Below are 14,077 nucleotides of genomic sequence, written 5' to 3' on the forward strand. Positions count from 1 at the left end.
GCTATATTAGAAACATCAATCTGTTCCAATAGAAAATCTCAATTTTTAGACAAGGAAAAAAATCCAAGCCAAGTATGAGAAAAAGGAAACACCCACAGACAAATCTATGTATCTTTTCTTTTTTGGTAAACTGTCAGGGAAAATGAGAAAAGGGTGTGCAAAATAAAAACAAATTTGTGCTCTTAAAGTAAAAAAAGACAAGTACTATTAAGTAACGAAATGTCATGATTCCCTTATGAAGAATTAATAAAAAGTTAAGGAAAACGTAAGTCCCACTATTTACTTAAACATCAATACAACAGCAGCATTCTCTGTCACTGATTTTCTTCCTTTCTTTTTTGTTTCAGAAATTATTTGATTAAAAGGGGAAAATAGTCTGCTAGCAGCTATTTAGAACAAAAATGAAGGCACAAATAGTAGGGCTCTAGAGTCGATGAGTGAAGGCGTGGTGAGTATCAGGTGATTTTGGCATGAACAGAAACCCTGAAATACTTGAAGACACGGCACTGTTTTGCGTTTATAGGTGCATACTTAAGTGACTAACTCAATCAGGGGTCCATACAAATTTTTTCTTTCTTACTTTCTAGCAATAAAATATACTTATCAAAACTTGCCAGCTTATCTGTGCAAATGTATACTTATCACTGATGCAAAAAAATACGTATGAAAATAAACCCTTAAAGACCTGCTTTTCATAATGTTCCAAAGGTCCTGTGCAGAGTCAGTTTCTCAAGAGCTCTCAAGATCTGACTTGGAGAGAGAGACCAAAATGTGGAATCTAAAGGAGATAAGGACAACCATGCCTCTGTGGAGGCACTTTTGAATCTGCTGAAAGCTTAAATGGAATTTACTTTCTAATAGTTGATCACAGATAAGCTACTTGTCCTTAGGGAAATTTAGGGCCAACAGGCCATGTTTTGACAGAAAACATCCTTGGATCATATCCCAGAATCCTTCTTCATAAGTATATCATACATATACGATTCAGCTAGTTTAGCACTGACTCTATTGCCACTAATAATTATATATGGTCTTAGGAAAAAAGGATACCACTGAAGTCACTGGATACAATATTCATTTTAGACTATCTCAGGAAGGAATTACATACATTTGTTCAATAATTATTAATTTAAAATCTCTAAATATCGTTTCACATTTCTGCTTGTGAAAAAAAAATGTCATCATGGTTGTATCTTCCTCCTAATCAAATATTCTAGAATATGAGGTCATTCAAAACTAGACTGTGGAAAGAACCAGATTAAAAGCAGGGCAGTGAGGTCACCAATTGCTGCTTTTGTTCACCAAGTTTGTTTAAATACCTAAATATTTCAGCAGCTGAAAATTACTCCACATCAGAAGCATCGTTGTCAGAAAGATGATAGTTACTTCCCTTCACCCGAATATATTCAATATATCTCCCTTCATCAGAATCTGAAGCGCCACATGTACATAACCTGTTGTCAAAGAGTGATTCAATTTCCTCTAATTTTTTCCCTTTGGTCTCAGGAAGACAGCCATAGATGAAAAGGAGTCCCACAGCAGCGAATCCAGCATAGAGGAAGAAGGCTCCTGCAATGGAAAATAATACGTATGTATATGAATAGTCCTAGGTTGGCAAGTGTACTTGATTTTGATTTTTCCTTCTGGTCAATCATACATAACTGGTCTTACATGGAGACAAAAAATAACCACTGGCCTGCTTTACTCTTACTATTCTAGCTCTATGAACATAATACAATTTACCTTTCTAAGCTCAAGTTATACAATGCCCAACTCAAGAAGAATGATAAACTGAGTTCAGATGTAACTTCTGCTTTGAAGTCTTTCTTCACTTCCTTGGCTGGAGATCACTGTTCTCTCTCCTGTGTACTTTTACAGCACTTTGCTGAAGCCACCATCATAACAACCAAGAAGTATTATGTGCATGCATTTGCATCTGTCTTGTCTACTAGAATGGAGGCACTTTGAGGGAACAATTTCTTTCTCATTTATCTTGTACTTCTAGAATCACATACATGATGCCACTTCTGAGTTCATGATTCAGTGGAGTACATGGCAACTTATCTTTCCAATCTCTCATGCCCAAAGTTGAGAAGTCAACCTTGACTGTTTCCTTACCCTCGCATCCAACATCCAATCTGTTAGGAAATTCTGTTGGATCTACCTTCAAAATACAATCCAAATATGACCACTTCTCGCCATTCCACTGGTATCTCTGATCTAAAGGCAATCTTCTCATCTGCACTATCGCAGTGGTCTCTTACCTAGTCCCCTTGTTCCTTCTCTTAGACCACCAAGATCCACTTGTTTTGGTCCATAGCACTTCTCACCATCTGACATACTATAAAGCTTACTAATTTGTTTTGTTTTCCCCAACTAGAATATAAGTTCCATGAGATCAGAGAATTCTGCTTTCCCCTAAGACTATGCATGCCAATGCAGTAAAACACAAAGACCTAAATAGTACCTGGTTGTGTTACAATTCTAAGTGTAAATACAGCAAGTCTAGATGGATGAGACCTATGCGACTTGTGTATACTCTCTACATATGTCCAAGATGGTCTTTCTTATATAATTCTCAATTTAAATATAAGAACCTTATCACAGTGGAGTTCCTGCCTAATTTAAGGTGTTCAATTGAGATCATCCTGGTAATGGAAGATGATAAACTAATGTGACAAATGGCAGAAAGGATATCAGATTGGGAGTTGGAAAATCTAGGTTTAAATCTTGTTGTGTGACTTCCAGTCATTTAACATCCTCTCTGTGCCTCAGTTTCCGTATCAAGTAAAAAAAAAAAAAAGATGGTTTCTTAGCTATTTTATATATTTATTTATTTTTGAGAGAGAAAAGGGGGGGGGGCAGAGAGAGGGGGACAGAGGATCTCTGCACTGGACAGCAGTGGGGCTTGAACTCACAAACTGTTGAGATCATGACCCGAGCCAAAGTCAGATGCTCAACCGACTGAGCCATCTAGGTTAGGTGCTCCACTCAGCTCCTATTTTAGTTTATAATTCTATAAATTTTACAACCCCAATCAGGAGCAGGCATAGGAGAGATGGTTATGAGATGCTTGAGAGGGAGATGTGCTCTTCTGTTTCAGTGTCAAAACTGGTCTCCTTAAGGGCTGAGTCTATGGCTTGTTTGTATTTGGGTTCCCAATGCTTAATATGGTGCCTGACACAATGGAGCATCTAGAAATAAATGTGCTCTTGTTGACTGCAAGCAGATCTGAAATAAAGGGCTAAACTAGACAAAGACATATTTCAAAATCAAGCTGTAAGCCAAATAGCATAGCAAGCAGTTAAAGAACTGAATAATATTTTCCCTTTCTGATGAATCATTACAGAATGGGAAAGACATTATGAAGACTACTTTTTAAAAGACGTAAGTAACCATTCCAGGAATAAAGACAGAAACATTTCTTGGGAAGGTTCAAGGAAAACTGGAGGAAAAATGCTGCTGAATTGTCCACCTGAAAGAATCTGCTTGGTGGGACGAGGAGTCATGAGAGAACTGCAGGGAAAAAGAGGTAAATTACAAGATTTAGAAAAAATACGAAAGGGTTGACTAAATCATGGCATAGTTTGCTAGATTAAGTCAAGGAGCTGGACTTGTGTAAGAGAAATGCTCTTTGTTTAAAAACACAAATACAGACGTCCTTTATTTCATTTGTTTGATTCATGTTAAACATTTCATACAAGCGTATGTGTATTTTTTATGTCTTATACTTAGTAAATAATCAGAAAATACTACTAGGTCATCTGGGATGCATGGCTGAGTGCTACAGTGACAGGAAGGTTCCGTGGCTCTGTAGACAGTGTGGATCTGAAAGTCACAAAGTGATGCAGGCAGACTCCTGGGGCAGTTTCTTAAATTCTCTTGACCCTGCTTTCCTCATCTGTCTAATGGGGAAAAAACTGCTGTCCTGCCAAACTGCAAAGAACAGAAAAAAATGTATGTTACATGCCTACTAGAATTCTGGAGGTTAGCTGCCAAAAAAAAAAGTGGTAGCATTATCAAATGCATCTAAATCACTATGGAAGTAGGGTTGCTATTAGAGATAGAATAGAACAAGATTAGTAGGACTTAAAAACTGGGAATGTTTTCATGAAAAGGGTGATGCTGAAGAGCTAGCTCTTGGATGATGCTGGGTTTTGGAGGGAAAAAAAAAGCAGACGAGGTCCTGTGTTTGATTACAGATAAGTAAAACTTTTGGTGGAAGAGAAATGGAATCGTTAGCAGAGAGGGACAAAGAAAGGATGGTAATCATGATGACAATACAGAAAAATAAGTGCAGATGGTAAAACATTTTAGACTAAATCAGGCTGCTAAACTCCAGAATCTCTAACAGAGCAAACTACGTTTGGCTTTATAAAATATAATGTTGAGGAAACATTCATCATGTTTCACAATTTAGGAACAGTGGCATGAATAGAAATAAATCAAATCTGTCAGTGTTCCACCATTATGGTTAAAAACAATTAGATGGAATAGGAAGATTCTTAAAGGCCATATAGTTTCTTGCTTGTGACCCAGATTCCCCATCCAAATAACATCAAAGAAATTCTAAAATGAAAGACCCTTGGGGCGCTTGGGTGGCTTAGTTGGTTGAGCGTCCGGCTTAGGCTCAGGTCATGCTCTCACGGTTTGTGCGTTCGAGACCCCCGCCGGGCTCTGTGATGACAGCTCAGAACCTGCAGCCTGCTTCCGATCCTCAGTCTCCCTCTATCTCTGCCCCTCCCCTCCCCATGCTCTGTTTCTCTCTTTCTCAAAAACAAACAAACAAACAAACAAACAAACAAAGATAAAATATAAGATCCTTTTATAGAATCTGAAGAATCTAAAGCAGGCAATACCAAAACTGCCCAAGTGGTGAGACCTACGGTTAAGCCACAGAGGCATGGGCCAGCCAGGAAGGCTGTAGCCTCCTCCAAATAATGGCCAAGTCAGTTATGTGACTCATTTTCTTATTTCTCCTTGGAATGCAAGTAGAAAAAAACCCCAAAAATCTGTAGTGAGTCTGTCAGGATTGTTAAGTGCAGATATTCCTCAGTTTTATTCTGAAGGAAATCAATCTTATTAAGAATCCTATATGAAGTTTCAGATTTAAACAAATATTTAATTGAATTATACAGAATGAGGAATCAAAGACCATGTCTGACTGAATTTCAGTACCTCAGTACAGGAACTTTGATAAAGTGCTTTTCAAGGGATCTATTTAGTAGATTCAGTATTTAGTAGTCACAAGTGCTATACATAAAATGGTATAGTCCTGACACTTTAATGATAATTTTTAGTAATAAACATTACTGAATGGGGGCCAAGGCAGACTTGTCTAAGCAGTATAGTTCAGGAAGAAACCAAAATTTGAGGTTTTATGAAATAAGAAAGGAGGCAATAAAAGAAGACATGGAAATTTAAAGAGAAATACATTGTTATGGAGTATGTTTGTTAAATCATCTATAGAAACATGAGTCTTACATAAATCAGTAACATGTAGATTAAAATTTAGGTCCAAACACAGAGAAAAAACTTAGCAAGCAGCAGACCTAATGGACCAGTGTGTTGACATACTAGAAGCCTGGCTTAATGCAAAGCAAAAACTTCTAACTAGATATACAAACAGTATATATATTTTATTATATATAAGCCATATACATATAATACAATATAAACTGTATATATTCAAATGGAAGTAGAGTTGACACAATTCACATTAGCTTCCGGTGTACAACATACTGATTTGACAACTATGTACATTATGCCATCCTCACACGTGTAGCTACCATCTGTCACCACGTATCACTATTACAGTACCATTGACCATGTGCCCTGTGATGTACTCTTCATCTCCATGGCTCACTCATTGTGTAACTGGAAGCCTGTACCTCCTACCACCCTTCACCCATATTTGCCCAACCCTCACCCTCCTTCCCCTCTGGCAACTGCCAATTGGTTCTAACTGAATATTTCTGAAAGAAGCCTGGCCATGTACGCCCTACTTAAATTTTATTTCTGTTGCCTCCTGTTGTTGAGGCTGCATAAACTGAAGGAGGAGCTTTGCTAACAAAAGTCTTGCCATGTAGACTTTTAGTATTTGGTCTACAACTTAATAAAAAGAATACTTCCTTGGGGTGCCTCCCTGCGTGGTTCAGTTGGCTAAGTGACCAACTTTGGCTCAGGTCATGATCTTGCGGGCTCATGAGCTTGAGTCCCACATTGGGCTCTCTGTGGTCAGCACAGAGCCCACTTCGGATCCTCTGTTTCCCTCTCTCTCTCTCAAAAATAAACAAACAAAAATACTTCCTTGGGATATTAGCCTATATTCAGGTCTTTAAGAATTCCCTAAAGCAAACAAAAAAATTAAGCATTCTCAAGAACTAGCAAATATGGGTAAATATTTATTGTATAAATACCTATAGTGTCAGAAAGATAAGTTTCTGAATTTATGTAAAAAACTTTAATTGCCAATGGGACAAAATTGAATATATGAAATATGTATATCCATTTTAAAATGCCAATGCATTTCCTTTTTTAATATGTTTCTAAATTTCTAAATGTTCACTGGGAGAGACAAGAGTTTTATAAAGATAATAGGAGTTAATACTAATACAGTATGTTCAGGAGACAGGAAGAATAGATTTGTATGTTTCCTCACATTCAAAATTCATCTGTGTATTTATTAATTTGACAAACACTTCTGAGGGCTTATCAAGTGAAAAGGAGGCCCTGGAAGATACTGGGAATACAATGGCAAACGAGGCCTAAGTCCTGGCCTAAGCTCCAGTGATTTATGGTCCAACTGTGGGATGTGTGTGTGTCTGTTCTTGCAAAAAGCAATGTACATGCCCAGAGCATGGGATGGGGTGGGGTGGATGATGGGGAAGGGGCCAGAGAATGGTCTAAGCAACAGACACTCCATATACATACAGAGACTTACAGGGACTATCTTGGGATCGTCCATCATTAAGAATCCAATTACAAACTATTGGCTCAAAGACAGTGAAGAAAATTCTCTTGCTAAAGAGAAAATCTTTCCACTTTAGCTAAAAATGGACTTGAAGTAGCTTCCCAAAGCTTTTTTCCTGACTCAGCCACGTCCTAATATTGTTTTGAGTTATGGTCCACACATTTTCACATAAACACTTCTGTCAGGTTTATGCTTTTGGTAGTGGTAAGTGCTGGTTGGGGCCGACACTGAAATTACCATGCTGTGTCCTGAACAGCATAGATAATCTAGTGGAAGGCATACAACACAGCACGACCTTTGGGGGAGCTACCTGGACATGACTGTCTCCATCATGAGACATCTTCAACATTTACCTTAGATTCTCTGCCTGCATCATTTCTACCATCTTCTGTTATTTATGTTTCTTCATTAAAATAAAAGCCTGCGGTGAAGATTTCCAACTGGGGCGATAGCTAGGAGATGTTTGGGTTGTATGGGGTGAGGGCTATAAAGCATTGAGGGATGAGCAGCCATGCTGCTTAGTAAAGAATTACTCTTCTCTTTCCCTAGGTTCATTTCCAAGGCCTTTGGGGAATGAGAAAGCCACGTAGACATACTGAGTATAGCAAAAATATAACCATCTACTTTTTTAAACCCAAATGATAGTACATATAAAAAGAATAGGAAAAATAAAAATGAAACTATAGATGGAAAAAATATTCTCTTACCATAATATGTGAGGTACTCTGCTGTGTGTAAAAATGTCAGTGAAACCAAAACGTTGAACATCCAATTTATTCCAGATGAACATGCATTTCCTGTACTCCTTGCCCAAAGGGGATATATTTCGGAATTCACCGTCCAAGGCATTGGTCCCATTCCTGAGAAAAATTAACATTTTCGGTAAAGTAGTTTATAAGAAATTTGAAAAACAGTAGTTTGTCTCCTTTAAAAAGAGATAACTTTAACACAGAAACACAAAGCCTTTGTTTACCAGGTGCGAAGAAAACAAGATATAAAATAAGGCCCAGAAGTGCAGTCCAGGAGTATGGCGTAGGGCAGAAATTGTAAGCCCAAAATACTTCTTCCGTTTTGAATTTGGTTTCATTCTCACACCTGAAAAATAATGAAATATTAAGTATTAACTTAATGTTTTAGGGTATAGTTGCAGAAATTCAATGTGCTCATCTTGAATGTTTTGGAAGTTCCTTAATGTCATTAAGGAAAAAGGGTCCATGATGTTTTTCTTGAAAAACAAATTAAGATTTAAATATACAGGATTACCTGTGAGGCTCACACAGAATATTTTAGATCTGAATATAATTCAAGAGAAAAAGCTGTGTGTACAGCTCAACAGCAAAAAAAAAATTGTCTAATTAAAAAATGGTCAGAGGATCTAAAGAGACATTTTCCTAAAAGAGATACATAGTTGGCCGACAGGTATATGAAAAGGTGTTCAACATCACTAATCATCAGGGAACTACAAATCCATAATCAAGGAAGTTGAAACCAAAATGAGGCATCACCTCTCCCTTGTCAGAATGGCTACCATCAAAACGATAAGAAATAACAAGTGCTGGTGGGGATGTGGAGAAAAGAGAAAACATTTGTGCACTATTGGTGGAATGTCAACTGGTGAAGCCACTTTCCACAACGGGATGGAGGGTCCTCAAAAAATTAAAGCTACCATATGATTTGACAATCCAACTTCTGTGTATTTATCTGAAGAAAACAAAAACACTAACTTGAAAAAACACATGTGCCTGCATGTCACTGTGGCATCGTTTACAACAGTCAGGACATGAAAGCAACCTAAGTGCCCACTGATGGATGAATGGAGACAGAAACGTGGTGTGTGCAAACACACCACACATACATAGAGGAATATGATTCAGCATTAAAACAGAAGGGATTTTTGCCATTTGTAATCACAAAAATGGACCTTGAGGGCATTATGCTAAACGAAATAAGTCAGAGAAAGACGAATACCATATGATCTGATATGTACGATCAAAACAAAAAAAAACCTGAGCTCATAGGTACAGAGAACAGATCTGTGCTTGTAGGGGCACAGAGTTTGGGGTGTTGAAATGGGTTAAAAGGTACAAATCTACAGTTACAAAATAAGTCATCAGATATAATATACAGCATGGTGACTATAGTTAATACTGTACCACATGACTGAAAGCTAAGAGAGTAGGTCTTAAATGTTCTCATGACAACAGACATTTGCAAATAATATAAGGTGACGGATGTTTAATACTAAATCATGTTGTACACCTGAAACTAATAAGTTATAGGTCAAATATACCTCAATTAAAAAACACATTGTATTTTATACCCACTTCATACAAGTCAGACATGATTTCTAGTTAGTTCTTGAAAGCCGCAGTAACACTTTAAGACTACTGAGTGTCAGTAAGTTGTGGTAGAAAGACCTTAGAATTTGTAGTCAGGACAAGACTCAAATCTTGAAACCAGATATTTTTTAAAAAAAAGAAAGAGAGGGAGAAAAAGAAACAAACAAAAAAACCAAACAAGTGTGAGTGGGGGAGGGGAGAGAGGGAGAGAGAATCCCAAGCAGGTTCCATGCTGCCAGGGAAAAAAAGCCCAACATGGGGCTTGATCCCACGACCATGAGATCGGGACCTGAGTCAGGATCAAGAGTCACACCGACTGAGCCAACCAGATTCTTTTTTTTTTTTTTTTTTATAAAATGGGGATAATGCCTTACAGGTAATTTTAAGGATCAGAAGGGTCATTTGTAAAGAAGTGATAGCATAGATGTGAGCAGAGAACAATGCTTACATCTGATTCCAACTAACACTTTCCCTTCCTGCTAGGTGCCCTTACTTATGTCTCTGTCACTCCCTGATGACTTTGCCTCCTAGTTCTATTGTGAAGCAAAGTCTCCGCTGGTCTTAGACTGACTCCCAAGGTAAAGAGTTGTAAGTTCAACTTAATTAAAACTGGAATTTCCCAAAAAGACATAACCAGTCTCAAAAACATTCTTGCTTCCATTGTCATTTTTAGACTAGTATTCCACCTCTATCAACCTCTGTGTTTGAACCTTAACATCTAAGCCCTGTCCTTGCTGTCATAACCCTGACCTCTGTCATAACCCTCCACCTTGTCTTCATGATTTGGGTGCCTGGTCAGTCATATTCTCCACCTCCTCACATCCTCTGCCACAAGCATTTATTTTTACTTCTGGCCCATACTTTTGGCTTCATAGTTCTTTAGCTTCTGAAACTGCAGAGAGAGCACTCCGTAGTTTGCTTGATTTGGAACTATTTTACTTCAAGGTCTCAGAGCATTCCTTTTCTGATAACAAGCATTTTGTTTCCTCATTTCCTGTAATTTCCTCCACACCCCCCAAAAAATATTTAGATTTTAAACTCTTCTTAGTATTCACTTACTTTCATCACTGGGTGGATATAGACCATGCCAATACTCTTTGTTGGCCTCTAGAATCCATCTTTCTTTTATCCATGCTTACCTGCTATTCTATTTCAGTTTCCAGCCCTGTGCAGTGGGAATTTAACTGCCTTCAATAACCACTGGGCAGGGGCACCTGGGTGGCTCAGTCGGTTAAGTGTCCGACTTCAGCTCAGGTCACGATCTCGCAGTCCGTGAGTTCGAGCCCCGCGTCGGGCTCTGGGCTGATGGCTCAGAGCCTGGAGCCTGCTTCCGATTCTGTGTCTCCCTCTCTCTCTGCCCCTCCCCCGTTTATGCTCTGTCTCTGTCTCAAAAATAAATAAAAATGGTAAAAAAAAAAATTAAAAAAAAAAAAAACCACTGGGGAAAATTATGGAACCATGCTGCTTTGTTCTATTAAAAGTTCATGCTAGGGACGCCTGGGTGGCTCAGTCGGTTAAGCACTGGACTTCAGCTCAGGTCATGATCTCATGGTTTGTGGGTTTGAGCCCTGTATCGGGCTCTGTGCTGGCAGCTCAGAGCCTGGAGCCTGCTTTGGTTTCTGTGTCTCCCTCTCCTTTTGCCCATCCCCTGCTCACCCTCTGTCTCTCCCTCTCTGTCTCAAAAATAAACATCTTTTAAAGTCTTCTCTACTGAATTCTCTGCTTCAGAGTAGACATTCAATAAACTTTGGTCAACTGTTGCTTCCATTAATTAAAATATTTAGTACTATCTTCTAGTACTGACATTTTTTCCTCTGCTTTCCCACTATGAATTTGGGTCCTTCTTTAAGAAGAAAACTGAACCTACTGAACCTCTGTTTTTCTATATTTTCTTTCAGTTTCTTTCAGTTCTTTTCCCACCTCCATTGGTAACATGCCTCTTCCCTTTTCTAAGGACCTGCACCTTCTTCTTCTTTGCCTTCTGTCTCCTCTGGGGTCACATTCCATCAGCAGTCTGTCTCTTTCCACCATTTTGTTTCTTCTGACTTGAACCTTCCCTTCTATTTACAACACACAAGATCACTGCTACTCAGTTGTTCAAACCCTCTCATATTACTACTACTAGTTCATCTGCCTTTATAGAGAAGTTTATACTGGTGAATTCTACATCCTCACTCCCCACTCTTATCTTCACAGCCCAGCTCACCCATCCACATCTATGCCAGCGGACTCCTGCTAGGCTCTGTTTTCCTGAATCTGCTCACCCAAAAGTCTGACCCTCAGTCAGTCCCTCCCTCCGTCCTAACCTCCAAATTCCTTTATCCTGCCTTGATTATGAGGTTCTTTGATTACTCTCTGGTGGTATTTGCTGACAACCCTTTTTCTTCTCCTTCCCCTTTGCTTTTACAGTTATATCTCCATCTCTCCATCTTATCTCTCTGATGTATAGGTCTTCATTGCTTTTTTAACTGTATCTCCCTCCCTCAACCGCTAAATATAGGTGTTTTCTAAGGTTCTCTTGTGGGGCCTGTCCTTTCTCTCTTAAACATCTAATTTTATTTTAATTATTTTTTAAAAGAAATGCAGATTGTCACATGCAGTGCCTCATTTGGATGTGTGTGGAGTCTTGGAATCTTGACTACCCTACATTCTCCTATGAATGGACCTTGACAGGTTGTTCAGAGTTTCTAACAGGTGCGCAATTCCCATATACCCTTGATGGAAGAACAGCCCTCCTCTATCCGGAAAGGTCACCCTCTTTGATTGCACGACTATAGGAGGGGTGCACACAGAGCAGTGAGGGAGGAAGGGGATACCGGCCTAGCCAGCCAGATCAGCCAAATCATCCCTGGTGACCAATGGGGTGACAGATGTCACTGCCAGATCACCCTCACACCCTGTCATCTTAGAGATTTATGATCTCCATATGATGCTCCCTGATAGGTTATTCTAGCACTAACTTTTGTCTCCACTAATGGAATCTGGGTATCTGCTGAATATCCACTATTCTTGCAGGCTGTTGGAACATTCAATGTGATGATGCATACTGAGGGCTTAGCACACTGCGTGGCAGGCAGTGTATGCCAGTGCCTCTCATGACATGCCTGTTTTCGATAATACCACCATCCTTTGAGTTGAAATGGGTTAAACTCTTGCAGTTAATCTTCAATGTTTTCTTTCCCATCTCTCTTTAAATCCTCTATACTGTGAAGTCCAAGTAAAGAAGAGTGGCGAAGACTATGAGCTCTGAGACTGGCATCCTATGTTCAAACCTAAGTTGGGACACCCAGATTTGAAGCTGGGATGTATGTGAGCTAGGAACTTAACTTTTAAAAGCCTGTGTCCTCATCTGTGAAATAAGGATTCTCCTGACAGCCACCTCAAATAGTTATTTTGAGGCTTACATGAGATAATGGATGCAAAGACCTTCACGTGGTATGGGTAAGAATTCACGATTATACTCCTAGACATGGTTTCTTGAATCTGACTCTTCTTTTCTATTTGCATCAAGACCACCCTAATTCAGACTCTGAGTGTGTGTCTCCTCACCTGCATGCATCTCTACAGCAGACTCTAGAGTGGCCTCCCCATGATCTGTTTCCTGATGTTCATGCACTCCTCAAGTCCTCTCTCAGTGTGGGAGTGACCTGTGACTTCTTTCTAACAGAATGTGCCAAAAGTGACAGGACACATGTGACTAAGTGTGTAAGGACTGTGCTGCTTCGCTGAAGTCTCTCCCTCTCTTGCAGGTACAGATGCCACCCATTCACCTGTCTGAAATTCTTTCTTCTCAATGCATTTTCATTTTCCTCATTTACGTCATTATCACAGAAGGGCTCTATGTTGTCCTATCTGAAGAGCCTCTCTTTTTTACTGTCCTGGACTCTCCTCCGAGGCAGCGCAGCGCAAAGGTTAAGGGCACAGGGTCTAGAGTCAGGCCGCATGGTTTTGTACCTCAGTTCTGTTACTTACCAGGTGTATAACCTTGGGCAAGTTGCTTAGCCTCTTTGTACCTCAGTTTTCTAATCTGTAAAATAAAAGTCCCTAAGAAACTCGTTATGAAGATTACACACAGTTGATAACTGTGTGGCACAAAGAAAGTGATTTAAGTGTTTGCCAAAAGAATAGCCAGTTTTGTACCCCCCACCCCTGTTTTCTTAAATCCCAACCTCTAGTTCATATTAGTATTCTCTACGGACATAAACGAAGCCTTTGCACTAAACTGTGAGTAGAAAACAGCAGCAGAGATCTCCTGATCAATAATCCTTCACCTTCATTTCCCACCAATAGTCTTTTGAGTTCTGAAGATCTTAAAATGAGAAAATAAGAGAGGGGATGAGGAGAGAGAGGAAAGGAGAAAAGATAAGCATGCAGGTTGCCGGGGAGGGAAATGCTTACAAATACTCAAATCACTAAAAAATCACTGAAAAATTCTATTCACTATTTCATCCATTATTATCAAAGTTATTTGCATGATCTGTTTTTCTGGAACAATGGGCAGTAGCAAATTCAGCGTGGGCTCTGTGCAAGGTCTGATGTAGCTTTTCACCATTTGGCCGTGCATGTGTATGTGCGTAAAAAGGCGAGTGACTCCCTGTAATCCTGGTGCTGATTTTAGGAAACCACTGCAGGCTCTGACTTGGCAGTTACACACTCAGATACGTAGACAGCTAATGACTAAGACTGTGACATCATCTGACCTTTAAAATACAAACACTAGAAATCCCAACTAAAAGATAAAAATGTATATTCCAAATGCTATTGC

The 14,077-nt window shown here is 39.2% G+C and overlaps 1 protein-coding gene across 1 annotated transcript in view; it reads right to left on the minus strand.

Annotated features, from left to right (window-relative positions):
• Positions 1 to 233: 233 nt before the first annotated feature.
• Positions 234 to 14,077, minus strand: part of SLC2A13 (solute carrier family 2 member 13) — a 381,960-nt gene continuing 368,116 nt past the window's right edge. The window contains exons 8-10 of the mRNA XM_007090808.3: positions 7,947 to 8,068; positions 7,681 to 7,833; positions 234 to 1,569 (exon numbers count right to left, since the gene is read on the minus strand). Coding sequence (XP_007090870.2) covers positions 1,343 to 1,569; positions 7,681 to 7,833; positions 7,947 to 8,068 — 502 coding nt within the window. The 3' untranslated portion in view covers positions 234 to 1,342. The remainder of the gene's footprint in view (positions 1,570 to 7,680; positions 7,834 to 7,946; positions 8,069 to 14,077) is intronic.

This window comes from Panthera tigris, chromosome B4 (genome assembly GCF_018350195.1).
Source record: "Panthera tigris isolate Pti1 chromosome B4, P.tigris_Pti1_mat1.1, whole genome shotgun sequence".
Lineage (NCBI taxonomy): Eukaryota > Metazoa > Chordata > Mammalia > Carnivora > Felidae > Panthera > Panthera tigris.